Here is a 23,919-nt window from a genome sequence, read left to right as displayed (position 1 = left end):
CTTCTCGTGATGGCGTAAAAACGTACAAATGATCATAAACTTAAAAAAAGCGTATATGTGCCTCGCAATAAGTTCATCGCGTACTATGTTTAACTGCTGTTTAACTACTTCCTTGCTTCGCGCAGTGGAGTGTAAGTACTTCGGGCTTCATGTCCTTGCTAACACGTTCTCAGCTAGGCACATACAGCTTTGTGACAAGGTCCTCAAACAATTAGGTTACTTGCGAAGCACTCTTCGAGTAGCTCCACCCTACAGAATGCTTTGAACATATAAAACCCTATGCACGGTGATAAATACTTTTGGGAAATCTATGCACAAAATCCAACATTAGTAAAGTAGAATAATGCCAAAGGAAAGTTGTTAGTTTTTCTTCGTCACCATTATGACTGAAACACCTCGCCTTCCTCCCACCCAGCTTCATTAACACTCACCCCACTCTCCGAGCGGCGCTTAGAAAAATGCTTGAAGCTTTTGTTCAACTTGGCTAACTCAAATTATTACTTCCCCAAATAAGTATCTTTCCCATGCAAATATTTTATCATCAAGAAACAGTGACGAACCTAATATTCCACCATCTCACTATCGCAGACTTATTCAAAGCTTTCTCTGACTACCATTCCATGGTCTACTCTCGTTCGGTCGTATGTCGCTGGCGGGGTTCTCGCCGAGTAGATTCACATTCGCTTTAAAGAAACTTCAGCGCCTCTGGCGGCTGGGATTCAAACCCCGGCCCCACAGCACTCCAACCTGATGCTCTAACCTTTAAGCCACAATCGCTGTTTTGTTTCCATATTGCCAGGTTTCTGCAAGTCAGTATGCCGGTCGCGATGTCATAGGGGTGTCAGGGCTTACCTGTCTGGGATGCCTATTATGTTGTCTTCATTTGTAAACACTTTCGTATAGGTTATTATTGCGCAAGCAATTATATCGACACTTCAACCGGATTTCTGCCGTCGCCGTCGCCGTGAGGTTCCGTATAGATAAAATCGTTGCCGCACGCCGTATGCCCGTGCGGAAGCGTGCGCAGGACGCGCGCTATCACGGAGAGCGAACGCACGGCGGAAAGCAAACGCGACCGTCGTGCGAAAGGCCGTGGGGGTATGGGAGGCGGGGCGACGCTGCGCTCCGGCACCAAAGGCCTATCTTGCAACCGGGCGCAAGCGAAACTTGCCACTCAATCTCCCACGTGAAAACTACAAAGCGGGAAGGCAGCGCGGGAGGGAGCGGGGGGGGGGGGGGGGGGTTGACAGCTCTGCCAACAACCGCGTTCGTACTTTCCCCAGCTGCGTCGCTCGGCCGCACCGTCTCTTATCTCCACACGGCTCTGACCTTTGTATGCGGTGTTCATTCGCGGCTCAGTTTCTGTTGAAGCGATAGACCGCACGTACCTTCGCCCGCTGCGGCGGATGCGCTTGCTGCCAGCGTTTTGACAGTCGTTGTCTACAGTCATTCAGTGTGATCTATTCATGTTTGCTTGTGCGCGCTGACACCACGCTTGGTAATTCAGTTAGTAATAGTCGGGCCACTATTTCCAACGCACGCTACACATGCAATGCTGCCTGGATCGGCAGTGCAGCGCTACAGGTGTGTCCCTTCGCACGCGCTACCCACGGGAAGCGCTTCTCATCAACACCACCGTTTCACACGCGCCTTGTCGTGGTCATCGAGTTTCTCTTCATGTCGGTCTAGTTACGCCGCAGCACACCTGCTTACTTAATAAGCTCATGTTTACTACAATTCATATTGCTACCAAAGCCGCTCACCTTACTTCTTATGACATTGCTGTGTTACTAGCGCATTCATTGTTTCGCGCTTAGGGCGAAAGTGTGACATTTTTCATTAAACCGCAATCGCACGTGCGCTGCTCTCGTGCCAACGCCAACTTGCCATTTGAGATAATCGCGGCGTGTAGATGATTGTGATTGTCCTACCATGGTACAATGGGGGATCGGCCAAGGAGCGGCCCGGCACATTTAAAATAAATCACAAACGAAGAAACACTAGCCCAAACGGAGTGTGCCAGCTAACTTGTGCCGAATTAAAAAATATTCGAGTTCCACATACCTGGACAGAACCGAGGTAATGTTGTTTGCCGTCGCCTGGAGCAAGTCAGGCTATTTTTGTGTACTTCGCCTAGTTACATAATTAGTTATTATGGTTAATTTATTTATCAAATATTTTAATCAGAGCAAAATTGTCAGCCAGAATATTGGAGGCCATCATTAAAAATTCCCGAATCGTGTTTCTGTTGCTCTGTATGTGCCACGCAAAAGTTCATTTCCAAGCGACAGCAAGCCTGCAGGACAAAAGAAAGTGCTAGTCACGTGGCCCTTTTCGTGTGATGTTGCTGGTTTCTTTCAGGCTTGGAAAAACTTATGTAACGCGTATAGAGCAACATAAAGATGGATCGGAAATTTTCCATGATGGCCTCCAATTTTCTGATTGACAATTTTTCTCCAATTATAATATTTGAGAACCTGATTATTTACAATAACTAATTATGTAATTAGGGAAAAAAATAAATAGGCTGACTTGCTCCGAGTAACAGCAAACAACATTCCATCAGTTCTGTCCAGCTACGAGGCACTCGCATATTTTTCAAATTTTGGCACAAGTCACGTGGGGCACCCTGCATAAGAGAGCAAAGCAAGCGATTCGGGCACGCAGGTCCCAGGGTCCCTGCGTAAGATTGGGCCACATTGCGTATAGCACCGTTACGCGAGAGTGCATTCGCATTCCAGTTTTCATTTGCGCTGAAGACCCACGAACGAAAGGGACAAATTTTGCAGTATTTCATTAACCACTTCACGAGAGCTTGGCTTCGCATAGATTCCAATATACGTGCATGGGATGTGCATAATCTTTACCCCGCAAAATTGGAACTCTAGAACTCTTCGTCCAGAGAAATGCGTCCCCTAGCATTACAGATTTCTTTTACTACATTTAAAGGTGTTTTATTTGTTAGAGTGCGCTTATGATATGTACGCTTCTTGTATGTTAGCGTTTGCTTTATTTTCTCTTTTTTTTCTTGTAGATATTTCTATTAGGTGCATGTGTGTTAGCGTCTTTCATCATGTTTAACTTACGTTTGTGCCACCCATTCCATCGATAGCCGGGCTGCAGTATCGTGAAAAGAATGAATGAATGAATAACCTTCATTTTATAACCATTAAATAATTATGTTTAAAATCAATAATTTCGGACTCCGACTCAGGTTGCGTTGCTGGCTGTTCTTTTATTGACATTTAATCCCGAGAACATCACTGCACTAAAACGTTTCTCAATGTCGTCATGACAGCTTCATTGGAAAAAAATATCCGCGGAATTCAGCAATTCCTGTGACAGTGGACTCAATCACTGCCATAGCAGCAGGCTGTCACAGCTCACAAAGTCACATTTTGAATAACTACTGCTACTAGTACTTTGCGACGGACACAACGTCGTCCTCGCTCGCATCAGTGTGTTGTTTGCTATGGCCTCGGAAATGCGCGCACGCACGCCGCCACTCTCAGAGTTTACGTGTGTGGGGCGCAAAACCCTGTGCAAATTGCCAAGCGCAAATGTTGCACAGAGGCACCACCAAGTCACGTGGTATCTATTTGCACCTCGGTGTCGAAAGTCACGTGTATATGGAGCGGCCACTGGTGCTCAAGAGCGCATGCCATATGTCACTGTCACCGTGTGTAGGATGCATACCTGCACTTCTGGCAAGTTCTTTCATTCGCAATGCTATGCGAACAGCTTTTAGTTGTTTTATTCTGTGTCTATCGATGATTTTAGAGTATAATATTTTCCCTTTCGCTTGCGCAGAACTGCTGGTTACCTTCCAGTGCTGGAACTTGCACACGTTCATCAGCTGTGTCGAGCAACTCCCACTGAGGGCTACGCGTCTGGACTTCTTCACTGCCATGCGGACTCAAAAGGATTTGGAGTACGACTCAGTTTCCTTATTTCTTTCGGGATAATTTGATGCTTTAATAGCTTCGCAGTTTGTACCATTAACTGAGCTGATGGTGCGCTCACCCTTTCGTTGTTCAGCAGTGCGGCAGGAAAGTCGCGGCCTTAGATAACTACCCTCAAACTGGTGCCTTTGTATTTTATCTGTTTTGTTTATAGAACGTGGTGTCCGGTTTCTTCGGTTTGAACCGAGAAAGAAAGAAACAAAAACAGCACGCCAAATTTAATTTCCAAGAATAGGCTTTAACTGAAACGTTCCAATGAAAGTAAATTTACCTGATAGATAAGATGGCGAGGCTAGGGGCAACTGCGAGCCTACACGCGCTCAGATCGCAAGGAGCCTGGCGAGGTCAAGGTCACGTGTCGGCCTGTCACCGAAGCAGTCCGCGTTTTTCTTGCTTGCGTCCGTTTTGCCTGCAGGTGGGAAGGTGTTATCCAAAGGGGGCGGGGTTCCCTGGTCCTGGTCCTTTCAGTCTTCGATCTGTCGCCTAAGTAGTGCTATATATATATATATATATATATATATATATATATATATATATATATATATTGTCAAGGTGTTTATTGACAAGATTGAGAGGTCGAACTCGGTGCGGCAGTCAGAACCCTGCGAGCAGTCAGGACAAGCCCCGTGCGTAAAAGCGCTGGTGATGCGCCTGACCGACCGGCACTTCTTCGTCGTAGTTCATACACCGGAGATGCACGTGACTAACCGGCACTTCTTCTTCCTTACAATATATATATATATATATAGCTAGCTAGCCTCATCTCCTCGCATTCTCGCGGACTACCTGCGCCGAGCCAGATGGTGCTTAGATGATCTGGTATGTCACCGCATGGACAGCGACTTAAAAGCAAGTTTCCCACCCAGTGCTCGCCTACCGGCTCCTGACGCTCACAAAGAACCTCTTGGAAAACCGCAGCTTCGTCTGGAAATGCAACGCTGACACTGCATTCCTCATAGGCTTACATAGCAGCTCGAGCATGGAGCACTACGCCGGTACTACTTGGCGTAGAGGGAAGAGGACGTCTTCGCAAAGATTGAGAAGATAGGAAAGACCGCGTTCTTTGTGACTGACCCTCAACATGTCCGAACTCCAGTACGAGCACCTGCTCTAAGTCATTGACAGAGTAAAAGAGCCGGTGGAGGCGTACGGGCTTCATTGGAGTGAACGTGACTACAGGAATATAAACTTTATTGGGCTGGAAAGATTTTGAGGAGCGGTGGTCGGAGTCCCCAGTCCAGGGTCCCACTGACCTCTTCCATCGGCCTGACCTGGCTAATTAAGGACTTTTGTCTTGAAAGGTCTGAGCGAGCGAGCTGTGCCTCCCACTGCTCCATCCTGTTAGTGGTATTTGACCTATGAAGGTCCTCAGTGCACTCCCAGGTTATATCTATTAGGGTAGGTATGTCACCGCACCAAGTGCAGTTGGCCCTATAGTGAGTGGGATACATGGTGTTTAGCCATTTTAGATAGTGGAATACCCCGAAGACGTTCTTTCCCAAATACGTTGCAAAGGGAACATATTCGTGGAAAAGACATGTGGCTCCAAAGAAATTGTTGGGAAAAATAATAAACTAAAATACACGTTTTCTTTCTTTTCGAAACGTGTTTTATTCCCCTCAAAGAGAAGGAAACCGACGGGCCCGATATCTATTAGTCATATCAAAAGAACCCATAACAATGGCACGGAGGACTGCGTAGGGGTAATTATCTGCAGTTCTTAAATGAAATAAACAAATGATACGTAAATGGAAATCAAATTATGTGAAAAAAACAACTGGCCGCAGGTTCGATACGAACCCACGTCTTCGCATTATATATATATATATATATATATATATATATATATATATATATATATATATTGTAAAGGCGTTTATTAGGCACCAGCCTTTCGGACCGACCGTTAGTTCAAGGCCCGAGATCTCAGCACGAGCGGCGTTTCTCGAGGAGAGCACAGGAGGGATCGACCCACTAGAAAGGGCTGGAGAGCATGACCCGGCCACTATGGCGTTCGTATGTTTTGTAACAAAGCTTCGCATAATCGCGCATGATTCCACACGAGCCATGTGGAACACACCTGGTTTCCAACATACTCGACTGCACCGCCTGGACCCATCCCTCCGACTACGCATTCCATCTGGACTTCCTCGAATCGAGACAACTGCTCTCTGCCGACTGTGGCTTGGAGTATCCTTTACGAATGCTTCTGCTTGTCGCATCGGAATGGCCGAAAGTGCTGCCTGTGATTATTGCGGCAGCGAGGAAACACTCCAACATATCCTGTGTCATTGTCGCCGCTACAGCTCCCAGAGACAGTCGCTCGTAACGGAGTTGGCACGCCTCGACGACCGGCCGCTTTCTGAGCAGACGATTTTAGAATGCCGACTGATACGGTCTTCCCAGCAGAAGGCGACGAGGGCGCTACTGAAGTTCCTCCGGTCAAGCGACCTGTTTGATCGACTGTGACTCTCCTGAGTTCCTTTGCATGTGTGTGTGTCTGTGTCTGTGTGTGTGTTTTTCTTTTTTTATCTCCCTCTCTAGGTGTGTGCATTTTTCTTTATCTTTTAGTCTCCCCTTACCCCTTCCCCAGTGTAGGGAAGCAAACTGGATATTTACCTTCCGGTTAACCTCCCTGCCTTTCGCATCTCATTTATCTCTCTCTCTCTCTCGCTACAATCACCCCCGGGAGCGAAAAGGGAGCCGTCGGGCGACCTAACGGCTGGTCACTATGAGTGGGTCATAGTAGGTTTTGAGGCGCTCGACGTTGACAATGTCGCGTCCACGGCGGCGCATGTCCGTAGAAGGTTCAACTGGTTCGATCAGGTAGTTGACGGGAAATGAGCGTTCGACGATACGGTAGGGGCCTTCATACTTGGGCACTAGTTTGGATGATAGACCAGGTGTAGTGGAAGGAACCGAGAGCCACACAAGCGCTCCAGGAAGGAAGGTGGGTGTAGAAGTGGTGTCACCGCGTGTGCTATTCTGGCGCTCTTGGTCACTGGACGAAAAGACCCGTGCGAGATCGCGGCACTCTTCAGCGTGTCTTGCCGTGTCAGAAATGGGCGCACATTCGAATGCATCCGGCCGGTACGGTAGAATTGTGTCGATGGTGTGCGACGGATGCCGACCGTACAGTAGGAAAAAAGGTGAAAAGCCAGTGGTGCTCTGAGTAGCGGTGTTATAGGCGTAAGTGACGAAGGGCAGAATGGCGTCCCAATTAGTATGGTCGGAGGCGACGTACATAGCAAGCATGTCCCCGAGGGTACAGTTGAAGCGTTCGGTAAGGCCATTGGTTTGGGGGGTGGAACGCCGCAGTTGTGCGATGAACAACGTGGCACTCCTTGAGAATGGCTTCAACTACTTCGGACTGGAAGACACGTCCGCGATCACTAAGAAGTTCCTGGGGTGGCCCATGTCGCAGGATGAATCGTCGAAGCAAGGAGGCAACATCGCGCGCTGTAGCTGCTGGTATCGCGTCAGGGGGTCGACTATCACAATGGCCCAGCGATTTCCAGCCGACGTCAGTGGAAGGGGCCCATACAAATCGATGCCGACACGTCCAAACGGCCGGGTAGGGCAAGGTAAAGGTTGCAGACCGGCTGGCGAGAGGCGGGGCGAAGATTTCCGGCGCTGGAAATCGGGACAACAGCGAACAAACTTGAGAACGTGGCTGTACATCCCGCGCCAGTAATACCGCGGTTGAAGACGCTGGTAAGTCTTGAAAACGCCGGAGTGTGCACACTGTGGATCAGTGTGGAAAGCTGCGCATACTTCGGAACGCAGACTGCGGGGTACCACTAACAACCACTGGCGTCCGTCGGGGTTGTAATTGCGTCGGTGAAGCAGGTTGTCGCGAATGGCAAAGTGACGTGCTTGGCGACGCAACGTGCGATTGCTTGGTTGTGCCGACGAACCAGAAAGCAAGTCTAGAAGGGAGGCAATCCAAGTGGCCTTGCGCTGCTCAGAAGCGATGGTGTTAACTTCGAGCGAAGAGAACATAATCTCGGATAGGGAAGAGCAGGTATTGTCAGGCAAGGGGGAGGGCGAGAGGGCGTCGGCGTCAGAATGCTGGCGTCCGTTGCGGTACAGCACGCGGATATCGTAGTCCTGCAAGCGAAGTGCCCATCGAGCAAGACGGCCAGAAGGGTCCTTCAAGGACGACAGCCAACATAGTGCATGGTGGTCCGTGATGACGTCAAATGGACGGCCATATAAATGGTCGGAACTTAGTCAAAGCCCAGATGATGGCTAAGCATTCTTTTTCTGTCCCACTGTAATTTGTCTCAGCTTTCGTAAGCGTGCGACTTGCATAGGCGACGACATATTCAGAAAACCCTTGTTTGCGTTAGGCAAGAACAGCGCCGAGGCCAACGCCGCTGGCATCTGCATGCACCTCAGTAGGAGCTGTCGGATCGTAGTGGCGCAAAATTGGCGGGGACGTAAGCAGATGACGCAGCTTTGTGAAGGCCTCGTCGCACTGGGACGACCACAAAGTGAGGGGCCCGTTGCGTGTAAGCAGTTTCGTCAGGGGTGAGATGATGAAGGCGAAATTGCGAATAAAGCGTCTGAAGTCAGAACACAGACCTATGAAACTGCGCCATTCTTTGACGGATGTTGGCTTAGGGAATTCGGCGACGCCCAAAGCTTGGCTAGATCGGAGAGTATCCCATCCTTGGATACGACGTAACCGAGGATCGTCAGCTGCCCAGCGGCAAATCGGCACTTCTTGAGGTTTAGTTGTAGGCCAGCGTTTGTCAAGCACGTCAAAACACACCGTAGGCGTTCAAGGTGCGTTGTGAAGTCCGGCGCAAAAACAACAACGTCATCAATGTAGCACAAGCTTGTGTGCCACTTCAAGCCACGCAGAACGGTGTCCATCATGCGCTCAAAAGTTGCGGGCGCATTACAAAGCCCAAAAGGCATTACGTTAAATTCGTATAAGCCGTCGGGTGTTACAAAAGCTGTCTTTGGCCGATCGGCGTCAGCCATGGGTACTTGCCAATACCCTGAGCGCAGATCTAAAGATGAAAATAATTCTGTGCCTTGTAGACTGTCGATGGCGTCGTCTATGCGCGGGAGAGGGTAGACGTCCTTGTGTGGTATCTTGTTTAGGAGCCGGTAGTCGACACAGAACCGCACAGAACCATCTTTCTTCGTAACGAGGACCACAGGGGATGCCCATGGACTGTTGGAAGGTCGTATCACTTCGCGGTGAAGCATGTCGTCGACTTGTTCGTTGATTACACGACTCTCTGCAGGAGATACACGATACGGGCGTTGCCGCAATGGCGGTTGCGAGCCAGTGTCAATGCGGTGAGTAACAGTTGATGTGCGGCCTAGGGAAGATTGCCCGACATCGAAAGAAGAACGAAATTCTTCCAAGAGGCACACAAGTTGAGATCGCTGGACCGGCGTAAGGTCATCGCAAATAGAAGAATCAAACACATCACTGGACGGTCCCTTACAGGCAGAAATAGCGGTGAGCGCACTAGAACTAGCGCAGTAATTTTCATCAGGCACGTCCATAGCTTGCACGTCTTCAATCGCTTCGACATTGCCTAGACATTCCCCTCGGAGCAGCATGACAGGGTATGGGAGCGGGTTGCAAACGAAAATGGTGCTGTAGCCCTGCTTGATGTCCACTGTCGCAAAAGGTAGCAGCAGGCCTGTCCGAATAAGGAAGCGGTCAGATGGAGACAGCAGCGCAACAGCGTCTGAGATTCCACTACTGTACATGAGCACGACTGTTGACGCGCGGGGAGGAACGTGGGTGTCGTCGTGGACAATTAGCTTCCTCGACAGGGAAGTATTGTTGGTGATCGGCAAATCTAACAACGGCGAGAGTTCCATCACGGCCCGTGCGCAATTGATAACGGCAATGTGGCGCGAGAGCAAATCCCAGCCGAGGATAACGTCGTGAGAACACGAGGTGAGGATTATGGATTCTATGGCGTATAGAACGTCGTCAATAACAACACGAGCAGTGCAAGGCGCTAAGGGGTGGATATGCTGAGCACTGGCTGTGCGGAGGGACAGTCCAGAAAGGGGCGTCGTGACTTTCCGAAGTAGGCGGCAAAGCTTAGCGTCCATAACACATACGGCGGCTCCAGTGTCCACGAGTGCATATGTGCGAACACCGTCAACAAACACTTCGATCACATTTGAAGGACTGCGTTGAGGACTTTCACGTTTCGACGGCGCCGCAGCCCTTGCCTCTTGGACTGCGACGATTAGTTTTCCTCGTCCCGAGTTACGGGACGGGGTCGCATCGGCGACAGTGAGCGACGGCGTGGAGACGGTGAACGGCGGGTAGTTGGCGTCGGGCGCAAAGTCGGTGACATAGCCGAATGGGGTTCGTAATATGGACGGTTGAACTGGCTTGTCACGGCTGATGCGGCGCTAGCCGGCTGAGCGCGATTACAATAACGAGCGACGTGACCGGCATAGCCGCACGCAAACCATATCGGCCGGTTGTCGGAAGTACGCCATCGGTTCGCTGGGGCAGGTCCCATCCATGTAAGAGATCGCGTTGTACAGGGCGGATGCTGGTATGACGGCATGGCGGGCTGCGGTCGGGGCCTAGCCGCAACGTCGCCATAACGGAGAGGCACACTCGGAGAGAGTGGTTGAGACCTCGCGACGACTTCAGCGTAGCTGAGTGGTGCAGCCGTCGGAACATGTTGGGGCGTCACGACGACATCGGCTTAGCTTAGTGGAGCGGCCGTAGGACGATGTTGATACTGGTCTGGCAAGACCTCGGCGATTTCCTGCTCGATCACGCGACGGAGCGTGGGCATAACATTCGTTGCGGGCTGTTGCACATGCGGTGACTGAGCGAAGGTTAGCAAGGAGAGCTGGCGTGCAACTTCCTCCCGAACGAACGCTTTCACTTCTGTCAGCAGTGCTGTCTGGTCGGAGATGGTGGCCAAACCAGCAATGTGTCCGTGACGCGATGAAGGGCGACGTGTCAAGGAGCGCTGCCTTCGTAGCTCCTCGTAGCTTTGTCATAGAGTGACGATGGCGGTCACGGACTGAGGATTTTTCGCAAGCAGCATGTTGAACGCATCGTCTCATGTATATGTGTATATATATATATATATATATATATATATATATATATATATATATATATATATATAATGCCGCCAGCATTGCGAGACCAAAGACGACCGCCACATCCTAACTGTGTTTAAAAGAGCCGCCACACCGCAAGCGTCAAGCAAAGCACCGCAAGACAACGCTGGGCCGGTGCCGACAGACCGGTGGCTCGTGCGCGAGAATCGTACGACTGGCACGCGACAGGAGGCGAAAAAGAGGAAAACGAGGTTCGAACAAGCGAAGCTCGAGGGACGCTTTTGTTGAGTGACAACCTTTAGATCACGGGCACAAGTTCGCCCAGAATAAATTAGCTATTATAGAAACGGCTGTCGAAACTGTTGGTTACTTATCTGGTGGAAGTGCTGGGTATGATTCCAAGTCCCCCACGTGCCAGGGAAGGTAGCCCGGATCCCCGAAGTTTGGAGCGAACGGAATTAACGCCTGTCCACCAACGGACAAGTCGCCGCATACGAGGTGAGGCCCCCGAGTTTGGTCCTCTCGTCGATTCACCAAGGGCAGCGGCGGCAGTCAGCCTAGGAGCCAGTGCGATGGCTACTCAAGTGATCCCTCCTCACGTCGTCGTTTACTCACCCCTTACGCCAGAATCCTTTCACGGAGACACATTCGAGGATGCTGGACTGGGTCGAAAAGTTTGAGCGTGTCGCCAGATGCAACGGTTGGGACGAAACAAAGAAACTCCGGTATGTGTACTTCGCGCTGGAGTTATCTGCACCCACGTGGTTTCAAAACCACGAAGCGTCGTTATCATCGTGGAACGACTTCCGACGAGATCTGCTTGCAACGTACCCGAGTACGGACCGCAGAGAGAGGGCAGAAGCCGTTCTTCAGGCGAGGAACCAGCGGAACAATGAAAGTGTGACCATGTGCATTGAAGATATGTCCCACCTCTTCCGCCGAGCCGACCCAAACATGGCTGAGGACAAGAGAGAGAGAGAGAGAGATAAGTTTAATGATGCGAAATGCAGAGAGGTCGGCCTGAGGTAAATTCTTCTAGCCAGCTACTCTGCGTTGGGGGAAGGGGAAGAGGGAAAGAAAGAGGGAAGGAAGAGGCGCATGATGGGTGACGATGATGAGAGAAGGAGGATGTAAAACATATGGCAAGCAATTTGGCATGCTCAAAGCCTACAGTCCAAGCCCGTACTTTTTAAAATGTTCAGTAGCGCCTGACAAGCAATTGCGGCATCTAATGCGCGGTGTGAAACAGGAGCTCTTTGCCGGCCTGGTTCGTAATCCGCCCCGCACTGTAGCCGAATTTGGATCAGAGGCGACGACGATGGAGAAGACGCTGCAGCAGCGTGCGAGGCAGTACAACGGAGATGTTAGCGTCGCATCATTTGACGTTGGGCCAGGAGCCCTCCCCAACAACATGGACATCCTACGCGAAATGATGAGATCCGTCGTAACGGAAGAGCTGCAGAAACTTCAGCTGGCCCAAAGCCCTCCTATGGTGTCCTCACTTGCCGATGTCATACGCGAAGTCCGGCAAGCAATTTGTGAACCAGACCCTCAGGTACGGCCCCTAGCACAACCGGAGCGTCAGCCGCGGATATCATACGCCCAAGCTTTACGGCAGAACATTGGACGCGCTGACTATGCCCGAACTACCGCTACGCCCCAGGTGATTCCTCGCAGTATGCCGCCCATGCCGGAAGAAAGACCACGTAAAAGCCATGTATGGCGTACACCAGACCGGCGTCCCCTCTGCTACCACCGTGGCGAGGCTGGTCATCTGTATCGGGAATGTCAGTATCGCCGAGTGGGACACCGTGGCTTCTCCGTGAATGCGCCTTGCCCTCGAAACGGCGAGCGCCCTTACGAGATAGAAGCATTTTTATCTACGCGCCGAAACATTCCGTGCCCCCAGCAACATGAGCCTCGATCGGCAGCGCCTATGCGTTATCGGTCACCGAGTCCGCGTCCGTCTTCCATGTCACCGAGGCGTCGCTCACCATGTCCGCGACGGAAAAGCAAATATGCGTAGCAAGAGGCATAGTTCACCTGCGTAACGGATGTGCGGATGTCCTTTTGACTAACTTTGGCAATGAGGCACAACACGTAGCGAAGGCAACAGCCATAGCGTCTCTTCATGACTATGCACAACTTGCGGATGTGTCAACCCTCGATGCAGCATCACCAGCTTCTGCCACTTTAGACAGTGTCCTTGCCTCTATCGATATTGACCGACAGCTGTCATCACCACAAAGAGATAAGATTGTGAGCTTGGTCACAGAGTTTGCTGAATGCTTTTCGACTTCATCGAAAGTCTGTCGTACTCCCGTCGCAAAACATCGCATTATAGTCGAAGAACCCGTAAGACCAGTACGCCAACACCCGTACCGAGTGGCTCCAAAAGAAAGAGAAGCGATAAGAAGTCAAGTACAGGAAATGCTCAAGGACGATGTAATACAGCCATCCAATAGCCCGTGGGCATCTCCGGTAGTCCTGGTCAAGAAGAAGGATAACACCCAACGATTTTGTGTTGATTACAGGAAGCTCAACCTCGTCACGAAGCGGGATGTTTATCCACTCCCACGCATCGACGACACCTTGTACAAACTACGAAATGTCTACTTCTTCTCTTCTTTGGATCTCAAAAGTGGATACTGGCAGATCGAAGTGGACGAGCGAGATCGCGAAAAAACTGCATTTGTGACACCGGATGGTCTATACGATTTTAAGGTGCTTCCATTTGCTCTGTGTTCTGCGCCCGCCACCTTCCAGCGGATGATGGACACTGTTCTCTCCGGACTGAAATGGCAGTCGTGCCTCCTCTACCTTGATGATGTGGTGGTCTTCTCCAGTCCATTCGAGGAGCACATGCAGCGACTGAGAGCAGTTCCGGACGCTATTCGCACGGCGGGGTTGACCATAAAACCCGAAAAATGCCACTTCGGTTTTCGCGAGATCCGCTTTCTGGGACACATTGTCAGTGCTGAAGGCGTCCGCCCCGATCCTGAGAAGACCACTGCAGTAGAAATGTTTCCGAAGCCAAGAGACAAAAAAGCTATTAGACGTTTCCTGGGACTGTGTGCCTACTACAGGCGTTTCGTAGAAAACTTTTCTAATATCGCCGAACCACTCACACGACTGACAAAAAGAAGATGTTCCTTTCGTGTGGGAGAAAGAACAAGAAGACGCCTTCTCTGAGCTACGACGGCGTTTGCAGAGTCCTCCTATACTTGCCGATTTTGATGAAAATGCCGAAACAGATATCCACACCCACGCGAGTAACGTTGGTCTCGGAGCTATACTTATTCAGTGGCAGAATGGAGAAGAAAAAGTCATCGCGTACGCACGCCGTACCTTATCGAAAGCAGAGACAAATTACTCAGCGACAGAAAATGAATGCCTGGCGGTTATATGGGCTATCAGTAAGTTCCGGCCATACTTACATGGCAGACCGTTTCGAGCCATCAGCGACCATCATTGATTGTGTTGGCAGGCGAACCTCAAGGACCCTTCTGGAAGGCTCGCTAGATGGAGTTTGCGTCTACAGGAGTATGACATCACGGTCGTTTACAAGTCCGGTCTCAAGCACAATGACGCTGATTGCTTATCACGCGCACCAATCGAATCGACGTCACTTGAATACGAGCAAGATTTGCCATTCCTTGAGGCTGTGAATACGGCGGAAATGGCTCATCATCAGCGTACTGATCCGGAATTACTCCTGCTCATCGAGTACCTGGAGGGTCGACAAGTTAAAGTGCCTCGAGTTTTCTTCCGCGGATTGTGTTCGTATGTCCTCCGGAACAACGTCCTCTACAAACGAAACTTCGAGCACAGTGGTGAGACGTTTCTACTTCTCGTACCATCATCGCTGCGAGCCGAGATCTTAGAAGCTTGCCATGATGACCCTGCAGCTGGCCACTTAGGTGTTAGTAGGACTCTGGCGAGAATCCGCCAGAAATATTACTGGCCGAAGTTGATGAATTCTGTGCAGCACAATGTCAAATCGTGCCGAGATTGTCAAAGACGCAAAACACCGCCACTCAAACCAGTAGGTTTTCTGCAACCGATACAGCCACCAGCAGCGCCATTTCAACAAATAGGAGTGGATTTACTTGGACCATTTCCCGTTTCAACGTCAGGAAAGCGGTGGATTGTGGTAGCAACCGATTATCTAACCCGGTAGGCTGAGTCATCTTCTCTTACAAAAGGAACCGCCATTGAAGTAGCTCAGTTTTTTTGTCACACACATAGTGTTACGACATGGCGCACCCAGGGTAGTCATAACAGACAAAGGAACAGCTTTTATGGCCCGTTTGATGCAGTCTGTTATGAAACTAACACATACTGCTCATAGAAAAACCACAGCGTACCAACCGCAAACAAACGGCCTGGCTGAACGGCTCAATAGAACGCTCGCTGACATGATCTCAATGTACGTGAACGTAGAGCATCGGACCTGGGATAGTACAAGAGACGACAAAGTTCACGCCATTTGAACTTGTTTACGGTCGGACAGTAACAACGACACTAGACGCGATGTTACCTGTAAACAGCAACGAAGACGACCCTAACGTTAGTGAGTACATAGAAAGGGCAGAAGAAGCACTGCAGTTGGCAAGGCACCGTATCTTACAACAGCAGTACGTCGACGCAAACCGGTACAACCTAGGGCGAAGAGAGGTGCAGTACAACCCCGGAGACGAAGTGTGGGTATGGACGCCTATACGTACACCCGGTCTTTCGGAGAAGTTACTGCGCCGTTACTTTGGCCCCTACAGAGTACTTCGCCGGCTAAGTCCCTTAAACTACGAGGTAACTCCTGAAGGCCAAGTCTGCTCCACACGACGCAGGACTCTCCCAGAGGTCGTACACGTAGTACGAATGCAGCCTTACCATGAAAGGCAATGAATAACAGAACTTGCACATGCGATCAAGCCTAGCACCGGCCATCTTCTGACCAATGACCCTTTAAAGCAGTTCGCCTCTCTAGGCCCGTTCGACGCATCGGGACGATGCTTCTTCGGAGGGGGCTAATGCCGCCAGCATTGCGAGACCAAAGACGACCGCCACATCCTAACTGTGTTTAAAAGAGCCGCCACACCGCAAGTGTCAAGCAAAGCACCGCAAGACAACGCTGGGCCGGTTCCGACAAACCGGTGGCTCGTGCGCGAGAATCGTACGACTGGAACGCGACAGGAGGCGAAAAAGAGGAAAACGAGGTTCGAACAAGTGAAGCTCGAGGGACGCTTTTGTTGAGTGACAACCTTTAGTTCACGGGCACAAGTTCGCCCAGAATAAATAAGTTTTTTATAGAAACGGCTGTCGAATCTGTTGGTTACAATATATGAGTATATATATGTATATGTAAGTTGTAGTGAAGAAGAGGAACGATGCAGTGGGGCATCCTTACCAGCGCTGTCTAGTGGAGCAGTCTCTCCAGCGCATTGCTCGGATTACGCCGCTCGCGCTCGTGGTTCCTTGAACTGATCCAACGGTTGGCCCTAACGCCTGTGAGCAATAAACGCCTTTACAAGTGGTGGAGAGTGCTACGCTCGAACGCATCCTGGAGCTTCGAACCCGTGCCCTCTCTTCAACCATGTCTCAGGACGCATCTCAGCCGACGTCCCAGCAAACGCCTCCTGCACCCTCCGTCGTGTGCTCTGGTCTGCCTCGCCACAAGGATTCTCCTGTTTTCAGCAGCACCGACGACACCGACGTGGAGAACTGGCTGTCTACGTACGAGCGAGTAAGCGTCATCAACAAATGGGACGATGCCGCGAAACTCAGCAACGTGCTCTTTTACCTCGCCGACGTGGCAAGCCTCTGGTACGACAACCACGAGACGGAAATTCCGACATGGTCCGCGTTCAGGACCTCATTAGTAGCTGTGTTTGGTCGTCCTGCTGCGCGCAAGGTGCGAGCCGAAGCCCGCTTGCGAGAACGAGCCCAACAGCCGGGAGAGTCCTTCACTAGCTACATCGAAGATATCCTGGACTTGTGTAAGCGCGTGGACGCGACGATGTCGGAATCGGACAGGATCAGAAACGTTATGAAAGGAATCGAGGACGCCGCTTTCAACATGCTGCTCGCTAAGAATCCGCAATGCGTCACAGAGATCGTTACGTTATGCCAAAGTTACCAGGAGCTACGCAGGCAGCGCTCGTTGACTCGTCGGTCTTCATCACGTGACGAACACATCGCTGGTCTGGGTACCACCTTCGACCAGACCGCACTGCTTGCGGAAATGAAGGCATTCATTCGGGAGGAAGTCGCCCGCCAATTCTCCTTGGTACCATTTGCTCATCCGCCGCATGTGCCACAGTCCGCTTCCGACTGTCGTGCCTCCGCTCCGCCGCGCCATCGAGCAAGAAATCGCCGAGGTCTTGCCCGACCAACGCCACCATGTTCCTGCGCCTGTGCCACTGAGCTATACCGAGGTCGTGGCACCACCCCAATAGGCCCCGGTACCAACACCACTGAGCTACGCTGAAGTCGTCGCGAGGCCCCACCCACTCTCGGCTCATGTGCCCCTCACTTATGCCGACGTCGTGGCTCGGCCACCAGTGCAGCCCGTTATATAGTCCTATCACCAACCGCTCCATCCAGGGCGTGCTCCGACGTGAACGGGACCAGCTACAGCGAACCGGTGGCGTATCTCAGACAACCGGCCTATATGCTTTGCCTGCGGCTACGCCGGTCACGTGGCCCGTTTCTGTAATCGTTCCCAGCCGCCCAGCGTCGAATCATCCATGACGAACCGTGAGCCCCGTCCATATTACGACCCACCATCCGGTATTTCACCGACATACCGCCCGCCGCCGAACACCCGCCGTTCCCCATCTCCACGCCGGCGCTCGTTATCGCCTATGCGACCTCGTGCCGCCCCTCGGGATGAGGAAAACTAACAGTCGCAGTCCACGAGGCAAGGGCTGCGACAACGTCGAAGTTAACAAGTCCTCATTGCAGCCCATCCAATGTGGTAGACGTGTTTGTCGACGGTGTCCGCGCGTCTGCACTCGTGGACACAGGAGCAGCCGTATGTGTTATGGACGCTACACTTTGCCGCTTACTTCGGAAAGTCACGACGCCCCTGTCCGTACTATCCCTTCGCACAGCCAGTGCTCATCATATTCGACCCTTGGAGTCTTGCACTGCTCGTGTAGAAATTCAGGACGTTGTATGCGCCATAGAATTCTTCATCATTTCCTCCTGCTCTCACGATGTCATCCTCGGCTGGGATTTTCTCTCGCGCGACAATGCCGTTATCGATTGCGCACGGGCCGAAATAGAACTATTGCCGCTGCTAGATTTGACGCCCACTGACGCTCCGTCGCTTTCCAGGAGACATAGTCGAAGCCGACACTGAGGTTGCTCCCAACGCCTCAATGATCGTGTCCATGCACCGCAGTGGCCTCTCGGACGCCATTGCATTACTTTCGCCATCTGGCCGTTTCCTCGCAAGGAAGGGCCTGTTGCTACCTTTTGCGACCGTGGACATCACCAAGGGCACTAGCGCAATTTTCGGTTGCAACCTGTGCCCATACCCTGTCATACTGCTCCGAGGAGAATGTGTTGGTACCGTGGAAGCCATCGACGATGTGCAAGTTATCGACGGGCCCGACTACCCGAATTGCGCAACCTACCATATCCTCAGTGCTGTTTCCACATCAGACGCATTGCCCAGAGATGTATTTGGTTCATCAATCGCTGGAACCCTTACAGCAGCCCAGCGTTCCCAGCTGCTGTCCCTCTTGGAAGAATTTCGTTCTTTTTTCGACGTGGGGCAAGCTTCCCTGGGTCGGACTTCGTCACGCATCACATCGACACTAGATCTCACCCACCGTTGCGACAACGCCCGTATCGCGTTTCTGCCAGGGAACGTCGTGTGATTAACGAGCAAGTCGACGACTTGCTTCGGCGCGAAGTAATTTGACCTTCGAAAAGTCCATGGGCTTCGCCTGTCGTCCATGTTGCAAAGAAGGACGGCTCCGTCAGGTTTTGCGTCGATTATCGGCGGCCTAACAACATCACTCGCAAGGACCTCGATCCTCTGCCACGCATAGACGACGCAATTGACTGCCTGCAAGGAGCCGAGTTCTTTTCGTCTCTGGATTTGTGCTCCGGGTATTGGAAAGTGCCTATGGAAGAAGTCGATCGGACGAAAAAAGCTTTTATCACGCCCGACGACTTGTACGAGTTCAACGTAATCCCTTTTGGACTCTGTAATGCGTCCGCGACATTCGAGCGCATGATGGACACAGTTATGCGAGGCTTAAAGTGGCGCACATGTTTGTGTTATCTTGACGGCATTGTCGTTTGCGCGCCTGACTTCGCCACGCACCTCGAACGCCTCCGGCGTGTTTTGACGTGTTTATCGAACGCTGGCCTACAATTAAACATAAAGAAGTGCCGCTTTGCTGCGCAGCAACTCACGATACTTGGTTATGTGGTGTCCAAGGACGGGATTCTCCCCAACCCCGACGAACTTCGCGCCGTTGCCGAGTTTCCCAAGCCAACGTCCATCAAAGAATCAATCAAAGAATCCATCAAAGTTTCATCGGTCTGTGCTCCTACTTCCGACGCTTCATTCGGAATTTCGCCGCCATCGTATCGCACCTGACGAAGCTTCTAGGAATCAACGGGCTCCTCCCCTCGTGGTCATCAGAGTGCGACGAGGCGTTCACGACTCTACGTCGTTTGCGGACTTCCCCCACTTTTGCGCCACTACGACCCGACGGCCCCTACAGAGGTACAAACGAAAACAGCGGTGTTGGCCATGGTGCTGTCCTCGCGCAACGCAAGCAAGGGTTCACTGAGTATGTCGTTGCTTATGCCAGCCGAACGCTTACGAAAGCCTAGAATAATTACACCGTGACTGAAAAAGAATGTCTCGCTATCATATGGGCTCTGACTAAGTTCCAGCCATATTTGGCCGCCCATTTGATGTTATCACGGACCACCACGCACTATGTTGGCTGGCGTCATTGAAAGATCCGTCCTGCCGTCTTGCACGTTGGGCACTTCGCCTGCAAGACTACGACATCCGCGTACTCTACCACAGCGGACGACACCACTCGGACGCCGATGCCCTCTCGCGCTTTCCCTTGGCTGACAACAATATATCTCGGTTGACTGTGTGTTCCATCGACCTTCGCACCATCGCTTCCGAGCAGCGCAAGGACCCCTGGATTGCGTCGATTATAAGCTGGCTCTCAGATCCATCGACCAGGTCAACAACCCGCGCGTTGCGCCGTCAAGCTCACCATTTCGCCATTCGCGACGACCTGCTTTACCGGCGCAATTACAGCTCCGATGGTCGCCAGTGGTTGCTAGTAGTGCCTCGCAGCCTTCGTTCCGATATTTGCGCGGCTATCCATGCCAATCCCCAGTGTGCCCACTCTGGCGTTTTCAAGACTTACTAGCGCCTTTAACAGCGCTACTACTGGCGAGGGATGTACAGCTACGTTCAAAAGTTTGTACGCTCTTGTCCCGATTGCAAGCGCCGGAAATCTTCACCCCGCCTCTTGCCAGCTGGGCTGCAACCTTTACCTTGCCCCACCCGGCCCTTTGTGCGCGTCGGTATAGATTTGTACGGGTGCCTTCCCATGACTTCGGCTGGAAACCGCTGGGTCATTGTGGCAGTTGACCACCTTACGCGATACGCTGAAACTGCGGCGCTTCCGGCCGCTACAGCGCGTGACGTTGCCTGCTTCCTGCTTGGTCGATTCATTCTACGTCATGGGCCACCCCAGGAGCTGCTCAGTGACCGCGGACGTGTCTTCCTCTCCGAAGTCATTGAAGCTGTTCTCAAAGAGTGCCACGTTGTTCATCGCATGACAACGGCGTACCATCCTCAAACCAATGGACTCACGGAACGGTTCAACCGTAAGCTTGGCGACATGCTCTCAATGTACGTCTCCTCCGACCACCCAAACTGGGCGCCATTCGGCCCTTCATCACCTACGCGTACAATACCGCTACGCAGAGCACTACTGGTTTTTCGCCATATTTCTTATTGTACGGCCGGCACCCATCGCACACCATCGATACAATGCTTCCATACCGGCCCGATGCATCTGAATCTGCACCCATTTCTGATACGGTGAGACAAGCTGAAGAGTGCCGCGACCTCGCCCGGGCCTTTACCTCCACTGACCAAGAGCGCCAGAAGAACAGTCGCGGTGACACCACCTATGCGCCCACCTTTCTTCCTGGAGCGCTTGTGTGGCTCTCAGTTCCTTCCGCTGCACCTGGTCTGTCTTCCAAGTTAATGCCCGAGTATGAATGTCCCTGCCGCATCGTCGAGCGTGCATCACCCGTCAACTATGTGATCGAGCCCGTTGAACCATCTTCGGACATACGCCGTCGCGGACGCGACATTGTCAACATCGAGCGCCTCAAACCGTACTATGATCCACTAATAGCGACGAACTGTTTGGTCGCCGGACGGCTCCCTTTTTTGTCCCCGGGGTAATTGTTGCGAAGAAGAGGGACGATGCAGTGGGGCATCCTTACCAGCGCTGTCTAGTGGGTCAGTCTCTACAACGCATTGATCGGACTACGCCGCATGCGCTCGCGGGTCCTTGAACTAATCCAACGGTTGGCCCTAACGCCTGTGTGCAATAAACGCCTTTACAATATATATATATATATATATATATATTCTGACGAAAAAGACGTACACCATGCACCGAATATTATGCACACCAGCGGATGAGGATCAAGCAAGTAAGCAAGCAGCAGCAGCATCGTGGTCGCTTCACGAAAGACGGCGCCGAAGCTACGGTTCAGAGCGCTACCCGACGTAACTGTTCTAGCCACCTGTTCCGTGCCAGTATGTCCCAAGGATCTACATCTACGCCTGTTCCGGCCAATAAACCTCATTTTAATGTATATATCCACCGGAAACCGTCGATGTAAGGGAATCTCGAGCAATATCTTCGTTGAAAAAAAATGAAGTGAACTTGCGAATGGAAATGACAACCGCAAAAGTACGCCGAATTTAGGACACTAAAACCGAAAACGCTAAACTCTAAAAACAAGCAGTTGTTGTCAAGAGAAATTGCACTGATGGAGTGGGGATACATTACTTGCCTTTAGGCAAGTTGCCATTTATTACGCAATTTTTCGTATTGTGCAAGCATGGCAACACAGCAGAAAAGAGGGACAAGACATGCGCGAGCTACTGCACTCTTTACTGACGGTTAACGCGACCGAGGTCTCTTTTTCATGAGATACGAGTGTCTTGGCAAAAGCGAGAGTTATAGACTGTATGGATGGGTGTTAATATTTATATAAACAATGCTTATGAGCAGCATATTTGTATGTAAATGTCCACAGCCAGGCGTAGTGTCATATTCTCCCACTTCGTTTTTCTTATTTGAGACGTCCAAACCTATTATAACAATAATACTCAATTTTCAGTATGAGTCATTCTTGCGCTCGAAACGTACGTAATTTATGTTGCAAATAGCTTTGTAATGGAAACGCCCAGCTTTTTTTCGCCGTAGACGTGCAGCAAATATCAGACGTGTTGAAAAACAGGCGGGGTGTTATCAGGAGCTGCGGTTGAATTGAAACCACGTGATTAGGCTACTCGTGTCTTCAGTAAAGGTCACAATTCCCGATTTCTCTGCGCTAAACTTAAGGCCTACATTTGTCGCTGCGTTGTCGCCACAGATATTCACAGGTGTCTGCAAATCTCTTGAATTATCTGGTAGCAACACTATGTCGTCCGCACACGTCCGTCCGGGGACCTTCGGTTGTACCATTTGTCCATTGCACATGTAGGATAAATGAAACCCTAATTCACTGTTTTCCAGTAGTCTTTCTATGCCCTTAACATAAAGCGTTTCCCTTTCCCTTACCCCTAGTGCAGGGTAGCAAACCGGATGATCTTCTAGTTGACCTCCCTGTCTTTCCTCTCCTTGCTCTCTCTCTTAACAACAATGGATGCAGACGACATCCTCGCTTCAGTCTTTCGTGAATTTACAACACTTAATTAAATTTTCACCATTACCATAGAAGTTGTACTCTGCGCGCAATTTGCACACAATTTGATCAGCGCCCCTTACTGAGGGCAGGAGTCGTTGTAACCATATGCCCAAAGTCCATTCATTTCAAGTGGTGTGCCTGGCCAATGAGCAGACATATGTGCAAGAATAAATTTTATTGCGATAGCAATTATATGGACACTCAAAAGCAGATTTCTGCCGTCGGCGTCGCCGTCGCCGTCGCCGTCGCCGTGAGGTTCCGTATGACGTCAATGGAGATGAAATCGTGGCCGCGCGCCGCCGAACGCTGTATGTGCGAGTGAAAGGGCGCGAGGGACGCGCTCTTTCTCGGGGAGTGAACGCACGGCGGAGAACAAACGCGCGTTCTGCGCCGTGCTTCCTTAAGGGCTGCAGAAGTAGGCGTCTCTTTCCTCCTTTACAATCACCATATATGTAGAGCAAACGCGCCTTCTTGCAAATGCGCGAGAGGCCGTGGGGGAGGGGGGGAAGGGGGAGGGAAGGGAGGCGACGTTTAGCTGCGGCACCAAGTGCCTATTTATATCATAGGCTCCGGCAACAGTCACCAACGCCGCACGCATTTTGAGCGAACGTGGGCAAAACGTCGATGGCGTCGACAACAGTTCTGCGCGTTGCCGGTGCTGCTGCATGTCCAAGTTTATACAGCTGATAAAGCTAATATCACTACTCCGTATAGCTCTGTACAAATTTGCTATCGCAATTGATGCTTCACCTTTCAGGTGAAACTGCGACAACTTTTTTCGTCACTTCGACCCACGCGATATACAAATGGACCCAATATTCTGACGTAAAGACCACAAAGCCCAATACATATCGTTTTACTTTTAGCGCTATTTTTAGAAACTACAGCT

General features: G+C 51.2%; 1 protein-coding gene across 5 annotated transcripts in view; it reads left to right on the top strand.

The window, feature by feature from the left end:
* The window catches only part of LOC119441424 (uncharacterized), a 111,297-nt gene that overhangs the window by 13,490 nt on the left and 73,888 nt on the right, over window positions 1-23,919 (top strand). For 2 of the 5 annotated variants that reach the window (XR_007465462.1, XM_049661275.1), the window contains exon 4: window positions 3,811-3,931. The exons of the other annotated variants lie outside the window; for them this stretch is intronic. Coding sequence is in view for 1 of the 2 variants with exons in the window: in XM_049661275.1 (XP_049517232.1) it covers window positions 3,811-3,931 (121 nt within the window). In the remaining variant the exon portion in view is untranslated. The remainder of the gene's footprint in view (window positions 1-3,810; window positions 3,932-23,919) is intronic. 5 annotated transcript variants of the gene reach the window in all.

The sequence above is a fragment of the Dermacentor silvarum genome, chromosome 2 (genome assembly GCF_013339745.2).
Source record: "Dermacentor silvarum isolate Dsil-2018 chromosome 2, BIME_Dsil_1.4, whole genome shotgun sequence".
NCBI classification, from domain to species: Eukaryota; Metazoa; Arthropoda; class Arachnida; order Ixodida; family Ixodidae; genus Dermacentor; species Dermacentor silvarum.
This window is presented reverse-complemented; position numbering and strand designations above follow the sequence as displayed.